This window comes from Candida theae, assembly GCF_024610275.1.
Source record: "Candida theae strain CBS 12239 chromosome Unknown scaffold22, whole genome shotgun sequence".
NCBI classification, from domain to species: domain Eukaryota; kingdom Fungi; phylum Ascomycota; class Pichiomycetes; order Serinales; family Debaryomycetaceae; genus Lodderomyces; species Lodderomyces theae.
In genome coordinates, this window is record NW_026261494.1 from 147,831 (window position 1) to 163,349 (window position 15,519).

The window sequence follows — 15,519 nt, forward strand, 5'->3', positions numbered from 1 at the left end:
TTTCTCACTTTGATTGCAATGATACCCAATTCAACTCATCGTCCAAGTTGGATTCAGTGGCTCTTTTGAAGAGTCAAAGAGGGACGTCTACTATAGAAATGATCCTATGAAGTACGTCGACGAAGAAAAGAAGAAAAGAAAGGGTAAAACAAAAGTGAAAAAAAAAAAAAAAAAATTGGCTGAGAAAAAGAGATACTTGTAGTGCGAAAAATGAGAGCGATGAGTTTTGCCTGGTTTGGCCAAGTTTTGTGACGTCTTCGATAGAAACAATTGCAACTCGAGTTGGAGTTGGTGTTAGGGAAGAGATGCTTTGGATATGGTGTGTACACCTGTATAGAGCTGGACTTGCTCACCCTGCCAAAGGAGCGTGAACAAACCATTTTGAAGAAAGATCTATCGCACTTGACTATTTGGAGAGCATTTGGTTGCGCTCGAGGCGGCAAAATTTCAACCACTTGATATTAACAACGAAAATCGATTCCCCACCACCGCCACCAGCAACAACAACAACAACAACAACAACAGATGTCTCTATCGGATATTCACCCTCGCAAAAGGGCATCAGAAGATGATAATGGTACAAACAAAAGATTCAGACAATCAGACACTCATGATGACACTAAGAAAACTGAAACCGCTTCACAAGACATTGAGCTAATCTTACCGAGGCAGGTGAATACGCATCCTGCGAAGATCCCAGATCGCAAACGTCACATTCAAACAATATCCAGTATAATCAAACGGAAGCAGCCGTTTGAGAAAACGCCGAACTTGAGGGCAATTGAAATCGAATACGAGATAGCCAAAACCACTACGCATATAACCTATGCCTCGACATTGAGAAATGCAATTTACAAACTCCAACATCCGGAAAAGTTCCAACTGGGTGCCCAAACCAAGAAACATTCCAAAGACGATGTGTTGAAGTTATTGAAATCTATAGAAATCCCCATTTCAAAGTTGAGACAGTATGGATTTGTCATGTCAGTGCCCGAAGCTTCTCCATATACTAAAATCACGAGAAACTGTCAGCGGTGCGATACGGAGTTTAAATTGAGCCAGCAGTTGGAGCCTACAACATGTGAATTTCATTATGGAAAGATACGGCGAAACCCGGATAATAAAACAAGATATTATGATTGCTGTTTGGCTCCAAAAGATGACAGCAGAGATATCAAGCCTTGCGAAAGTCGCAAATATCACGTTTATCAGAACCTGAGCGTGGAGGAGAAACAAAGCCTTCGCTCTTTTGTGAAAACTGACGAGATCTTTGATCAAAGAGGGAAATATCGAGTATTGGGAATTGATTGCGAAATGGGGTACACCACGTGCGGATTTGAATTGATGAGAGTTACTGCTGTGGACTACTTCACTTTAAAGACAGTCATGGACACTCATGTTCTCCCTTTTGGAGAAGTTGTAGATTTCAACACGCGGTTCTCGGGTATATCTTCAATCGATGGCAGTTTTGTTAGTTTTAATCAAATGATACAAGAACTAGGGATGGTTATGGATAAGGATACGATTTTGATTGGGCATGGGTTGGAGAATGACATGAATGCGTTGCGGTTGGTACATAATCATATTATTGATACGTCAATTTTGTATCCAAAGTTTGAGAGTACGCCTACGTCGAGAAAAAGCTTGAAAGACTTGACATTTAAGTATTTGAGCAAAAACATACAAGTTGGTAATCATGACAGTGCTGAGGATTCTATAGCTGCTATAGAGATTGTCAAGTATCATATTGATCGTATGGAGGTCGGAAAACACGGAAATTGAAAGAGATGACAGTATTCAAGGATGGCACTCTGATGCCATAAACAATAATTAAAATTCTAATATTCGGGGAGTTTGTACCTTGCATTTGCAGAATCGGCAATGGCCCTATTGCAAGTTGAGCTTCTTCCCCTTTTGCAATAAAACGTACCATTGATTGGCACATGGGTCGTTATGTAATCAATGGATGTTCCAATAAAGTTTGGGTTTAGTGAATTCAACCCACACGCCTCATTTACATGTATTTTCCTTTCCAAACTTGCCTCCACAACGGTCTCCATCAAATCAACTTGCATCAACTGTTGATAATCAATAATGCAACACAAGTCATAGTTCAAATGCTGGAAATTGTTGAATCTGTAACTTTCAAACTGCCGGTACCTACTGAACTCATCCATCAAGACGTATTTCAATTGCGTCTCAAGCATATCATTATCCCTCAACAAAAGATTGTGAATGTTTGGAGTTGGTTGGAGTATCGATTGCATTTTGGGGTTCAAATTGATTCTGCATTCACTGGCTTCGTAAATGTGGTCAGTCAATTTCAACGATCGGATATAGAACTTGATGATGGTATTGTCAAGACATTGCTTATCTTCTTTTGTAAGGGTGTTGGATGATGAGCTTAATGAGGTAGTCCATTGATGGAACCGGTTTAGGTGTGCTGGTGATATAGCTATTTTGTTGGCTACGTCTTGCAAGAATTCGACAATTGTTGCCTTATCATGAGTTTGGGAAGTGATTTTGAAAATTGCATGTTCTTCTTGAGGGTGGTTTGAAGTGTGATGTGAGGCCGAGGCCCAAACTGGCGTTGTGACAAGTGCAGCAGTGAGGATGGATAACCTTAAGAAGTGCATTGTGGAAGCAGCAGCTGTTTTTTTTGAAGTTTGGAGCTTGCTTGATATGCATTTTGAGATCAAATACAATGGCCATCTTTTGTATTTTTTTTCTTTTTTTTTGTTTTTTTGGTATGGCGACAAAACTACATCAACCAGCTGTTGAAATTTCCTGTGACACGGAATGATAGAGTCCCCAATCAGTTTGGTTGCTGGAGAAGAGCCTTTGCTCATCGTTGTATGAGTTCTGAAAGGGTTTTTTTGTTAAAGTCATAAGTGACTACAAAATCTTTGAGGGAACGGTTATTTCGTGTGTGTTGAGTAAAAGAGTGTGTTCTATATATATATAGCTCTTTTTAGATCTCTGGAAGAAGCTCTCTACTCATAGATTACAGGACCCTTGCACTTCCCTGAAAATACATATAATATTATCTTTGAAGTAATTAAGGTTGCAAAAAAAAAAAAGAAAAAGAATAGGTTAAGAAAAAGTGTCTTGTAGATTCAGAGTATCACACAAAAGCTTCAAGTGTGTGACAGACACGTGCAAAATAAAAATAAAAATAAAAATAAACATTAGAAGAGAGACGCGATTTTTTTTTTTTCTTTTTTCTAAAATCACTCTCACTCTTATGTAAATAATAATAATAACAATAATTAATACAATTTATTCAACAAAATAGTATCTTATGAAACTACTTCTTCTTCAATTGCTATCCAACCACCAAGACACATGGGTACTAGTAATACTACTACTGCTGCTGCAACACCAAAGAGAAGAGGTGGAGATATAACCAAGAGCAATGGTACTAACTCCTCCTCAAAGAAAAAGCAAGCGTCTTTGATGTCCTTCTTCAAACCCATGGCAGTCAAAAATGAAAACACCAACAAGAGTGTAGCCAATGTGTCATCTAAACTGCCATCACAACAACAAAACCATGTATCTTCTTCATCCCCCTTGAAGTTTAAAACAATGGTTAAACAAGAATTGACAAGTGATGATAAAGAAAATAACGATACACTAATGAATTATGACGAGGAGGAGGACGAATTTAGAGACTTGTCATTTTCGTCAAGTTTAACGTCGCCCCCCGATGCCAACTCAGTCAAACAGGAGTCTGAACAAACGCTGAAAACAGCAAAACAAAACAAGTTGGAGCACAATAGAGTTGCTGCTCTCAACTCTAGTCCCATTAATTCCAATCGCCAGGCAAGAAAAAAGGTCAATTATGCCGAGTCTGATTCTGACGAAGATGAAGATGACGTTGTTCAATCATCTCGTAAAAAAAGAAAAGTTGTTCAAGATCAAAGTGACGACGAGGAGGATGATTTTCAGCCAGTTATGTCTGATGGAGATGACGATGACGATATGAGTGATTTTGTAGTCGACGACGACGACAACGATGATGATGAAGTTGAGGAGGAGGATGCTGCTGTTGTTCTGGAAGAGGAAGAGGATGACGATATCCCTAAGCCCAAAAAAACCAGTCGGTCCACTCTCAAACCAAAGTCTACTGCATCCAACACAACTTCCGATGTCAACACATCATTTAATTCGAGTGTTTCATCAACCAATGACTTGACCGATAAATTCACTGCATCTTCATCATATGACGCGTCAGGGTACCAAACAAAACAGTTTCTGTCTAAACCATTACCAACAACCAAAAAGAATTTTGCTAAAGAAAATGAGGAAAGGTACCAATGGCTTGTCAATATCAAAGATGCTGAAAAGAGAACTCCCGATGATCCCAACTACGACCCAAGAACGCTTTATATCCCACAATCTGCATGGTCAAAGTTTACTGCTTTTGAAAAACAGTATTGGGAAATCAAGTCGAAAATGTGGAACACTATTGTGTTTTTCAAAAAGGGAAAATTCTACGAGCTTTACGAGAATGACGCTATAATTGCAAACACCCAATTTGATCTCAAAATAGCTGGTGGTGGAAGAGCAAATATGAAGTTGGCGGGTATTCCAGAGATGTCTTTTGAGCATTGGGCAAAAGAGTTTATTAGTCATGGTTACAAAGTAGCTAAAGTAGATCAAAAAGAATCCATGTTGGCCAAGGAAATGAGAGGCGGTGGATCCAAAGAGGAAAAAATTATCAAGAGAGAATTGACTGGTGTTTTGACGGGAGGTACTTTGACGAATTTGGATATGATCACTGATGATATGTCCACTTATTGTCTCAGTATTAAAGAGGATACTGCCGAAGATGGGTCTAAAATTTTTGGTGTTGCATTCGTTGACACGGCAACATCTGAATTGAATCTTATTGAGTTACATGATGACGCCGAGTGTACCAAGCTTGACACATTAATCACTCAAGTCAAACCAAAAGAAGTCATTTGTGAAAAGGGAAATCTTTGCAATATTGCTACGCAAATCTTGAAATTTTGTGCCCATTCAAATAATCAGATTTGGAATAGCTTGAATCCAATCACAGAGTTTTGGGACTACGATATTGCTATTGAGCAGTTGGTTAGATCAAAGTATTATGAAGCTAAGGATCTAGATGATTTTTCAAATTACCCACCAATTCTCATTGATTTTAAACAGAACCATTTTGTTGCATTCAACGCATTTGGTGGATTATTGTCCTATTTGAAAACGCTAAAATTGGATGAGAGTATAATGAGTTTGGGTAACATCAAACAGTACAAAATTTCCGAAAATGAAACATCACACATGATTCTTGATGGTATTACCTTGAGTAATTTGGAAATACTCAACAACAACTACGATGGTGGTGATCAAGGTACATTGCTCAAATTGGTGAATCGAGCAACCACTTCTTTCGGTAAAAGGCATTTGAAGAAATGGATCTTGCACCCATTGATGCGTATTGATGAAATCAACCTGAGGTATGATTCAATTGATTATTTAATGGGCGATGGGTCAGAATTGAGATCCATCTTGCAGGATTGTTTGACACTCTTGCCCGATTTGGAACGTTTAATAGCTCGTGTACATGGTGGAACACTTCGATTTAGGGATTTCCTCAAGGTTGTTGAAAGTTTTGAAAGTATTGCTAGGTTTGCCAAACAAATGTTGGAATTTGCCCATGCAGAATCCGGGATGTTGTACAAGTACTTGCAGTCATTCCCCAATGACATGGTTGAGCAAATTTCCGAATGGGAGGATGCGTTTGACAGACAACAAGCGTTGAATGATATTATAATACCTGCAAAAGGAGTCGATGCCGAGTTTGACCAATCACAAGCTGTCATTGACGATTTGGAGAACCAATTAAATGATCTATTGAAGGTGTACAAGAAAGAATTCAAGTCACACGAGATATTTTATCGTGATTCAGGGAAAGAGATTTATCTCATTGAACTTCCTGTGAAATTAGTTAAACACGTGCCTTCAAATTGGCAAACTATGGGTGCAACATCAAAAGTTAAACGATTCTGGTCTCCAGAAGTGAAGCAGCTCGCAAGGAAATTGATGGAGCAACGCGAGTTACACAAGATGGTTTGTGATACATTGAGAACTAGAATGTATGCGAAATTTGATGCCCATTACCCCACTTGGATGAAAGTTATCAACTGCATAGCCAACATTGATTGTATACTTGCCTTGACTAAGGTCTCAGAATCAATAGGCTACCCATCATGTCGTCCACAATTTGTACAAAGTGATCATGGAGTGCTTGATTTCAAAGAATTGAGACATCCTTGCTTTGTGGGAACAAGAGATTTCATCCCCAACGATATCCATTTGGGTGGTGAAGAACCAAATTTTGGTTTATTAACGGGGGCCAACGCTGCTGGTAAATCGACAATCATGAGGACCACGGCATTGGCAGTGATACTAAGTCAAATTGGATGTTATATCCCGGCCCTGCTGGCAAGATTAACCCCAGTAGATCGGATAATGACGAGATTGGGTGCCAATGACAACATCATGCAAGGCAAGTCGACATTTTTCGTTGAACTTTCCGAAACCAAAAAGATATTGAGTAATGCTACACCAAAGTCGTTGGTGATTTTGGATGAATTGGGAAGAGGTGGTTCTAGCGGTGACGGATTTGCCATTGCTGAGTCGGTGTTACATCATTTGGCTACCCATTTACAACCAATGGGGTTTTTTGCCACCCATTATAATACATTGGGTGTATCTTTCAAACTGCATCCACAAGTCAAGCCCATGAGGATGGCAATTATTGTTGATCAAGAGTCAAGAGATATTACATTTTTGTACAAGTTGGAGAATGGAACGGCTCCGGGTTCGTTTGGAATGAATGTGGCGTTGATGTGTGGTATTCCTCGTGAAATTGTTGATAATGCTGAAGTCGCGGCAAAGAATTATGAGCAAGTGTCGAGTTTGAAGCGGACTTTTGTTGAAGGGGCTGAATTGGAGCAGAAAGAGGATGATGTCGGTATGAGTTTAGGTTTGCAAAGTGATTGCGTGTGGTATGGTACTGATAGAATTGGGTTGTTGAAGCAGGACATTATGAATTACGAAGCTTGTGTTCAAGAAAGGGCTCTTGAAAATGTCTACACAATGATTGATTCGTTGTAGAGTTTAGAATAGAAATGCAGATGCTGCAGCAAACACGGTATCCCACGTAGTAAGCGAGCTGAATGAGTGATAGCAGACTTCAGTCTGGTGGTTGTTCAATTGTAGGCACCACTCAGTCTTAGTCTTGTCACTGTTGGATATTTAAAATGTTGCAAAATAACTCGAATGAACTCGTTACAAACAGTTGTTAATTCTCTCTTTTGTGCCAAATATAGCAAACATTTAGCGGGCGTGTGACTTTTGACTGCTTTGTGTTTCTGGCCGCAAACAAACAGAAAAAAAACATGCACCGAGAGACTTTTTTTTTTATATAAACTACAACCACACGCCCACGCCCACGCCCACGCCCACGCCCATTCTTTCCGTTCTTCTTTCCTTCTTTCTTTGCTTCTTTAAACCATTCATTCTACAAGAATTTACTACTCAATTACGTTACCAAAATGTCGTCAATCATTAACCAATTGGGTCTCAACACCAGAGTCCCCTACCACTTCCTCTTCTACTCATTAACATTTGGAGGCACTGCATTCTACTCCTATATTGTCTCCCCCGTCTTATTCAAAGAATTGACCAGGGACGAATTTTCCAACGTGCAAAGCAAAATCTTCCCCCGTTACTTCAAGTACCAAATCTTGTCCCCCCTTTTACTCGCCGCCATCACTCCATTCAAATACTGTCCCTTCACATTAGGAACCTTGGCCGTGACGACCTTGTCGGGGTTGATCAATTTGTGGTACTTGGAACCCAAGTGTCATGCAATTAAGGAGGAGCGAGTGAAGTTGACTGCTATTGGAAGAGAGAAGAAGGATAATGGGGAGCCTACTGATGAGATGCAGGCTTTGACTACTAGTTTTGGAAGATGGCATGGGTTGAGTATGTTGGTTAATAACTTGTCGGTGTTGTCTTTGGCTGTTTACGGATTGACTGTGGCTAAGGGATTGACTTTTATCAAGTATTGAAGGAGGGGCTCTATGAGAGGTCAAGTAGTTTAAAGTTGAATAGTATCTTATTTTAGCATTTTGCTCAGTTTTTATATTTAAATAAAGAAATAAATACTTTTGTATTATTTTGTTTTTCTTTCAGCTTTATAGCTGTGTTTCCTCTTGAGTTTATCTTGCCTTCTCTTGAGATCGTCTTGTTTTCTCAACCTTTCAGCTTCGTTGTACTCAGCCAATTCCTCACTGTATATAATTGCAGTCAATTTGAATGTGTAAAGATACCATATGAAAAGCTCAATTATGGCAAATACCAGAAAATGGGTACCCAATTCCACGGATGTTATGTTTGGATTTAGCATCCATTTCTTGATGATCCATAAATAGTGGAATATGGTTATGGTCATTACGACAACCCCAACGAGAAAGAACTTGATGTCTTTGAGTAATTTCGGTGTAATGTATTGGCGGAGGAAAGACTGGTGGGAAGCCGGTGCTTGTGTTTTAGTATTATCGTCGGTTTGTGTACTCATATCTGGGTATTTGAAGGGTGTGTTTATTTGCTTGCTTCTTATGGAGATGGTCTCATCTCATCTCTTTAAATCGCGGCGGCGGACTTTCTAAACTTTTTCAATAATCGGTCGCACTAACTTCACCAACAATTAATAAACTGCAAAAAGAGTTAGCTGGGACGCAATTTTTAAACGGAAAGGGGTAATCAAAGAGGTTAACAAGCAAGCATAAGTTACCCGCCGAGCACACGAATGTGTTTTAGAATGGCCAAAAAAGGTATATGCTTTTCATTCTAATTTTTTCTTTCAAGTGTCAATCAAGACTAACATTTTTGCACCAAAATAATGATATACAAGTTGGATCTTAAAGCAAAGACAAAAAAGAAAAAAAAACAAAACAAAAAAAAAACTAAAACGAAGTATTAATCTACATGAGGATAATTAGTGAGACGGATAACTCTATATCTGATATACCACTACGTTGGAAAAAATCGAGATCTTGAAATATCATCAAATAAGGAAATGAGTAAAATGAGTCACGTGACATTTTTGAAAGGTCTCGCTACCACTTTTGGTAACTCATTTTTAACACAAGAAGGTGAGTTTAGTTTACGTTATTCTTTAGGGTTTTACTCCACGAAGTGCGGTTATACGTTTTTCCTTCTCTGCGTAAGACAAAGTTTGAGTGAAGGAATTCCCCTGTTTGGATCACAATAGGCAGAAGGGAAATAGGAGAAATGCGGAACAGCAAGTTACACAAAACATACAGTTTTTATATATGTAAGTAGCAAGCGATGTTGAGTTGGATTTCTTTCTATTGTTCTATCAATTTGATGTTTCTCTTGATAAAAAGCACTTGCTCTGAAACGACCTTAAAGGGATGTCAACGAAACAATTCTGGCATTGTTGTAGGATATGTCACTTTCTCTTTGTCTTGGTCTCGTTACAATCTAACCACAAACCTACAAGCTCTCCTTCGTCTCATATATCAAGTTCTTTTTGTTTGTGATTTGATTTCTCCCCCTCGCCTCCCTTTGAAGTATAGGGTAACGTGTTAAGCTGACAAGAAGTGAAAGACGTTAAAACAAATCAAAAGAATTGAACTGCGATTCCAAAAGCTGATAAGAAGGAGGGTGGAAGGTAATCGACCAAATTAGCTATGGGGTCTTCTTTTCTTCTTTTCCCGAATTGCACCTTGTGAGTGTGCAATTTTGTATGTGTGTGTGTGTGTGTGTTTCTGAAGACTCGGATAAATTTCTAAGCGGATTTCAAAACAAGAATCAATCAACCAACAAATCACATCAACAAGAACCAACAAAGCACAAGAAAGTATAGAGAGCAAGATTTTTTGTGCTGTGTGTATGTGTTGATTGTGCTGTGTCTTGGCAATTTCAGTCAACAAACTACACCAACAACAACAACAACAACAACAACCACAACCACAACCAAATACACAAACTACTACAGAGTATACACCCTGAAATTATCCACAGCACAAACACAATCTCAACTTCTTTTGGAGGAATGTTCTAAAAAATAAAAAAAATAAAAAAACAAAAAAATAAAAAACTTGAAATTGCAAATGAATTACAACAGCTTTGTCAAACTCAAAAGTCTCTCTCTCTTTCTCTCTCTTTTTATTTTTCTTTTTTTCTCAAGAATAGGAGAGATTGGTGCGTTGCAATAGGCTAAAAACTTTAGTAAACCGCCTCGTTTGTTCATAACCCACATATACGCAATAATACACGAGGCGGGCAGATGCATTTTAGCACTTGCCGAAGAAAACATTTGATTTATTAATTAAAAGGATTGACATGAAATTTTGCCCCAAATTCACAAAACAAAAGAAAAAATAAATTCCATTCTGTTGTTTGTACTATTTGTTGTCTGTTTGTTTATTCGTCTATTTCGTTTAAACCCGCGTGTTACCTTTGCTACACAAATCGCTAATACTGGTTACTATTGAAAGAGAGTGTTTGCCGTATTATGCAGAGAAGGATAGAGAGGCCCTTTTATTGTAACAAAAACTAGGCTCCAGGTTGTAGTCTATTGTATTCTACATTTAGTGCATACAGCATATGCACATACTCACAAATCTAACCCTGCATTATCCATGTATTCCCCCAATTTTAAGATGAAACTATAAATACATCAACTCATCTTCCAGTGTCTGTTTTTGATGTCGATAAAAAAACTTATCCTGCTGATTCTACTTTTCTTTCCCACTTACTTAGCTCAAACACCACAAGCTCAAACCATGTTGTACGCATTAGCCACACCCAACTCCTCATTCAAACCCCTGATCAGGAAGATGAAAAACTCATGGCGGTTGAAAAAATTCAAACAATTGTACATTGAAAAAGGCGGATTGTCGAACCCACCAAGCGATGTATCGTTCACTGAACTGGCTTCAAGTGACACATCACCCTCGTTGCCTTCTTTGCCTGCTTCTTCTTCTGCCGCTGCTTCACATTCTTATACGCCTTCATCTTCATCATCACACAGAATCCACATTTAAATGATCAAACAAGTACCATTCTTCTTTCTCAAGCACAATCGATTGTGCTTGATGAAAGGATAACTTCGTGTTGTATTCTGGGTAACTAGTTCTGAGCAGGCTTTAGATCAATTCCCAAAAAATCAAATGCACTCTTTTAGTCAGTCAATTTGCTCTTGTGAAAACCAACATGAAATTGATTTAAATAAAGTAATTATTACACAAAGGCCAATACCAATTTTTTTTTTTTGTTTTTTCTCGTCAAAAAAAAAAAGAAAAAAAGAAAAAAAGAAAAAATTAAGTTTACATTTTAAGCGAAAGTCAAATGTATACAGAACTGCCTCCAGATCTATATAGAGATCTATAGAGATCTATAGAGATCTATAAGTATATACTTTCATCAGGACATATCATTAGATTGCAAACGCATATTGCCTTGAAGCAGTACATGTCCAACGTATCCACAAACCTTACTTGGCAATTTGTAAAAAACTTTCTCTTTCTTAAATCTATTGATTATGCACAAAACTAAAAATACGGTAGCCATAACTTTTTTTCAGCTTCCAATTCCCTCTAACTAGATCCTGACGACGAACCTTCCCTCTCAAACCCATCGTCAACCAACTTTTCATTGTTGGTGGATGGATCCCAAACTGCAGAAGGCATAGACAAGTTTTGCAGGTTTCCTTTACCATACGGACCTACACCTACACCAGCACCACCAGCACCACCCACGATAGCTTCGCCACCAGCTGGAGCATACTCAACACTTCTACGCTCTCTCTCCCACTCTCTCCATCTTCTCATTTTAATCTTTGACGCATCAAACACACCCTCAGTCGCACCATGGTCCAGTCCCTTCTCTCCACCAGCAACAGTTCTTGTCTCCCCCCAACTGAAATCATCAAATTTCCAATCGGCATAACATGGCAAAACAAAGTTCCAAATTGGTAATGCAATCAAATAAATAAAGAAATAAATAATGTAGGACCATGATGATATGGTCACCACAATTAAACAACCAGGCAATCCAAAAATGATTCCCAACAACACCAACGACATGATTGGGGTGGGCGTGGATATAATCGCATCAATGATAACATAGATGGTGAATGAAATGGCAGCGGGCAACACCAACGTACCAACCAAATCAATAAACACAACAAACTGCATAGAAAAACAAAAAGTTCCACACAAATCTTTAACCAAAACCAATTCCATCAAATTATGCACTGTTGAATTAATCCATCTACGACGCTGTGACAACAAAACCAGAAACTTGTCAGGAACAACCGTTTTACAAGCAGCTTTAGGCACAAAGATTTGCTTTCTCTTGGGGAATGTCCTCAACATCAATGCCGAAAGGAAACGATCTTCTCCCAACAATAACAAATTCTTCTTGTGCAAAGTATCAACAACATTATCAGAATACCTTTCCACAATATCAGGATTGGCCAAAATGGGCACCCAATACCCATCTGACCCCTTTGGTGCTTTGATTCTGTAGATTGAAAAACATCCTGGTAAACAAGTAACACCACCAAACATCGATTCAAATGCCTTGGATTGATGATGCGAAATATAATATTCAAAAACTTGTATTGCCGTGACCCAACTCTGCGCCTTGTTGGCAATCTTGGTTTCTCCACATAAACCCATAATCAGGGGATCTTTAACCATTTCAGCAGCCATATGGGTCAACGAATCAGGATAAACTTTGGTATCAGCATCAACCATTAGCACAATCTCATAAAATTCAGCCATTAATCCCGTAATTCGCCAAATGCTCGAGAACATTTCAAATTCTAAACTAGTCATTCTCTCATCAAACACAATTTTTTGCAAAAATGACATCAAAATGATTTGGGAATCACGCTTACCTCTATTACCAGGTTTGGGCATATTGGCTTCCTCTGGTGTACCGCACTTGACAATAGTAACCATGGGCACACGTTGTTGCTTTTCAGGAGGAACCGTATCATCATTGTAATTGTAGAAACCAGCATAAACTTTGGCCATATTGTGTCTCTTACTACCTTGAGCAACAGCCACATACGAATAAGGTTCAACTTCATCTCTTGGTACAGTCAAGTCTGACATCATATCCAACACAATATCAGGAGTCGTCCTATCGTTTCCTGAACCCTTGATAATACCATCACATACCACAAGCAAGAGCTTGTGAGAATTTGGATAATCAGTAGTGGCTATCGAATCCAAGGTTGTACGAATACCATCCTCATCCTCGGAATAACAAGTGATTAAACAAATGGCATGCGCCAATGGATAACCAAATGGTTGGTACTCCACTGGTGGTTGAGGTACAACATCTGGGTGTATAATATCAGGTGAAAGTCCATGCACAACTGATTCCTCAAACCCATCAAATGGATTGTATGACGACACTGGACGGTTTAATAAATCTGTCGACGAACCTTGATCATTCAAATAAATAGTCGATTGTCTAGTACTACTTTTACCAGTAGCCCCACCACTACCCAAGTTCTTTTTCCCATACCCATTCTTACCCAACAAAGCAGCCTGAGTAGACATCGTGGTGTATTTGAATGTCTTTGAAAGCGCATTTGGGTTATCATAATATTGCGACAAGTCGGCATTTGGTCCCAAAGCAAGCCTTTGTGCTCTGTGGAAAATACTTTGTCTATTGGTCTTTGCAGCCTTGTAATTGGCTCTTGCCTTCACAGGAACAGTTTTGATTTCTGGTCCTGCTCCACTTGCACCATTATCTACCCAATTTTCAATAGCCTTGTTACGAGCAACCATTGATTTATTGTCATACGCGGTAGCACCTTGTTTTCTCAGTGTCACCCATCTAAACCAACATGCCATAACAAATCTGGCAACAACAACAGACAAGATAAACACCAACGAAACAATCAAAACAACTTCAGATGCAATGCATCCAATAGTCTTGGAATCAATAGATCCAACCTTAATAATCTCGGTGAGACACCTTGCTGCTTGTCGTTCACTAGGGTCAGTCAAAACCAATGAAATATCTATTCCTTTGTATGTAGGATCATCACGCAACTTGTTGAAAAGATCGGGATAGGTGACATCATCATGTTGTATCCAATTTATCAAATTGAGATCCAAAACATTTCCTGAATAAACAACCAAGTTCCTTGTGGAATTCTTGATATCATCCCAAGTGAAATAAACATCACCCGAAACTTTCAAACCATAATATGCTTGACGAGCAGTTTCACTAGTATGGCAAGCCCAACCATTGTAGTATGCAGCGGTATTGTTAACCGGGTCGGATCCATCTTGACTAAAAACTCTACATGGCATATACCATGCAAGCTCGTTGTCATCGTTGTGAGGAATGGTACAGTTGTCTCTTGGTACAATCAAGTTTTTACAATTTCCATTCACATTTTGAAACAAAAATGAAGCATCTTTACCACCAGCATTGATGGGCGGGTACAACACATTGGAACCGGCTCCAATACCAGCGGCAGCTGGATGCTTTGACGAGGTTAAATCAAATGATCTACCATTGATAATCAAGTACCCAGTGTTGACCTCATTAATTCTAGTTCTAATGCTCTCTTTTGAACAAACAGTCTTGGTGAAACCAAAAGTCAAGTAAGCCACAAATGCACCAATGTATAAAATACACGAAATCAAACCAATTTTTTCTCTCCATGCAAACTGACGATCTTTGGTTTTCAATCCAAATAGTCTCAACAAGGGTGCTGGTGCCCAAAAAGTGATGACATAACAATACACTTTCCAGAAATAAATGTCATTCTTGTTGGTTGGTTTTTTTCTACTTTTAGTACCTTGAACCTGTGGCCTGGGTATACCGTTGGATATAACTTTGCTTTTCAGTGGTGATTGAGAGTAATCCTTGATTTCATCATTTAAACCATACACTTCTCTACCGCCTTTTAAATCTTGAGTATTGGGACTTCCTTGTGGCGAAGAGTCATGAATATCCATCAATGGGATACCTTCATTTTCATCTTCAAGTTGATTGTTACTGGCAAATCTGTCTGAGTTGTAAGAAGAAAGATGTGATCTTGAACCACCTAGTTCGTTTGATCTTGTTGGATCTAGACCATTTGATGATTGTACTTTTATATGGTCTGCTTCTTGATTGGCCACTTGAGTATAGTGAAATCTTCGGTGATTTTCATCCAAACGTGTTCTTTCTGGCCTGACAAGTGATCTGCTTCTTCCAATTCCGTCACCTGACTCGGGATCAAATTCAGTGTATCCACGTGTAGGACTTCCACCGGGTTTATGAAATGCCATGTATATTGTGTGGTATGCTAAAGTCTGAAAGTGTAGTAATGAAGGGTCTTAAGCGATAGGAAGGGTGGAAGCTTGGATAGTCCGCTGGTATGAGTGTTGTTTTTGAAGTGAAGCGAATGCAAGTGAAACGGAATAAATGGAAAATGGG

At 38.9% G+C, this 15,519-nt stretch overlaps 6 protein-coding genes across 6 annotated transcripts; 4 read left to right on the plus strand and 2 right to left on the minus strand. All coding sequences in view use genetic code 12, as the record gives it.

Moving 5' to 3' along the window:
* Positions 1 to 525: 525 nt before the first annotated feature.
* On the plus strand, positions 526 to 1,782 carry REX3 (RNA exonuclease; the record flags this gene model as incomplete). Its single annotated transcript, XM_051754799.1, has 1 exon — positions 526 to 1,782. One exon carries the CDS (start codon positions 526 to 528, stop codon positions 1,780 to 1,782), a length of 1,257 nt encoding a protein of 418 aa, XP_051606319.1.
* Positions 1,783 to 1,838: 56 nt separating this feature from the next.
* Positions 1,839 to 2,636, minus strand: KGF57_005208 (uncharacterized protein; the record flags this gene model as incomplete). Its single annotated transcript, XM_051754801.1, has 1 exon — positions 1,839 to 2,636. One exon carries the CDS (start codon positions 2,634 to 2,636, stop codon positions 1,839 to 1,841), a length of 798 nt encoding a protein of 265 aa, XP_051606320.1.
* Positions 2,637 to 3,345: 709 nt separating this feature from the next.
* Positions 3,346 to 7,143, plus strand: MSH6 (mismatch repair ATPase; the record flags this gene model as incomplete). The annotated part of the gene is made up of 1 exon (XM_051754802.1): positions 3,346 to 7,143. The coding sequence occupies one exon, from the start codon at positions 3,346 to 3,348 to the stop codon at positions 7,141 to 7,143; it is 3,798 nt and encodes a 1,265-aa protein (XP_051606321.1).
* Positions 7,144 to 7,583: 440 nt separating this feature from the next.
* On the plus strand, positions 7,584 to 8,102 carry KGF57_005210 (DUF4149 domain-containing protein; the record flags this gene model as incomplete). The annotated part of the gene is made up of 1 exon (XM_051754803.1): positions 7,584 to 8,102. The coding sequence occupies one exon, from the start codon at positions 7,584 to 7,586 to the stop codon at positions 8,100 to 8,102; it is 519 nt and encodes a 172-aa protein (XP_051606322.1).
* A 2,745-nt stretch (positions 8,103 to 10,847) lies between these two features.
* KGF57_005211 (uncharacterized protein) lies at positions 10,848 to 11,108 on the plus strand (the record flags this gene model as incomplete). Its single annotated transcript, XM_051754804.1, has 1 exon — positions 10,848 to 11,108. One exon carries the CDS (start codon positions 10,848 to 10,850, stop codon positions 11,106 to 11,108), a length of 261 nt encoding a protein of 86 aa, XP_051606323.1.
* A 552-nt stretch (positions 11,109 to 11,660) lies between these two features.
* CHS3 (chitin synthase) lies at positions 11,661 to 15,371 on the minus strand (the record flags this gene model as incomplete). Its single annotated transcript, XM_051754805.1, has 1 exon — positions 11,661 to 15,371. One exon carries the CDS (start codon positions 15,369 to 15,371, stop codon positions 11,661 to 11,663), a length of 3,711 nt encoding a protein of 1,236 aa, XP_051606324.1.
* Between the last annotated feature and the right edge of the window lie 148 nt (positions 15,372 to 15,519).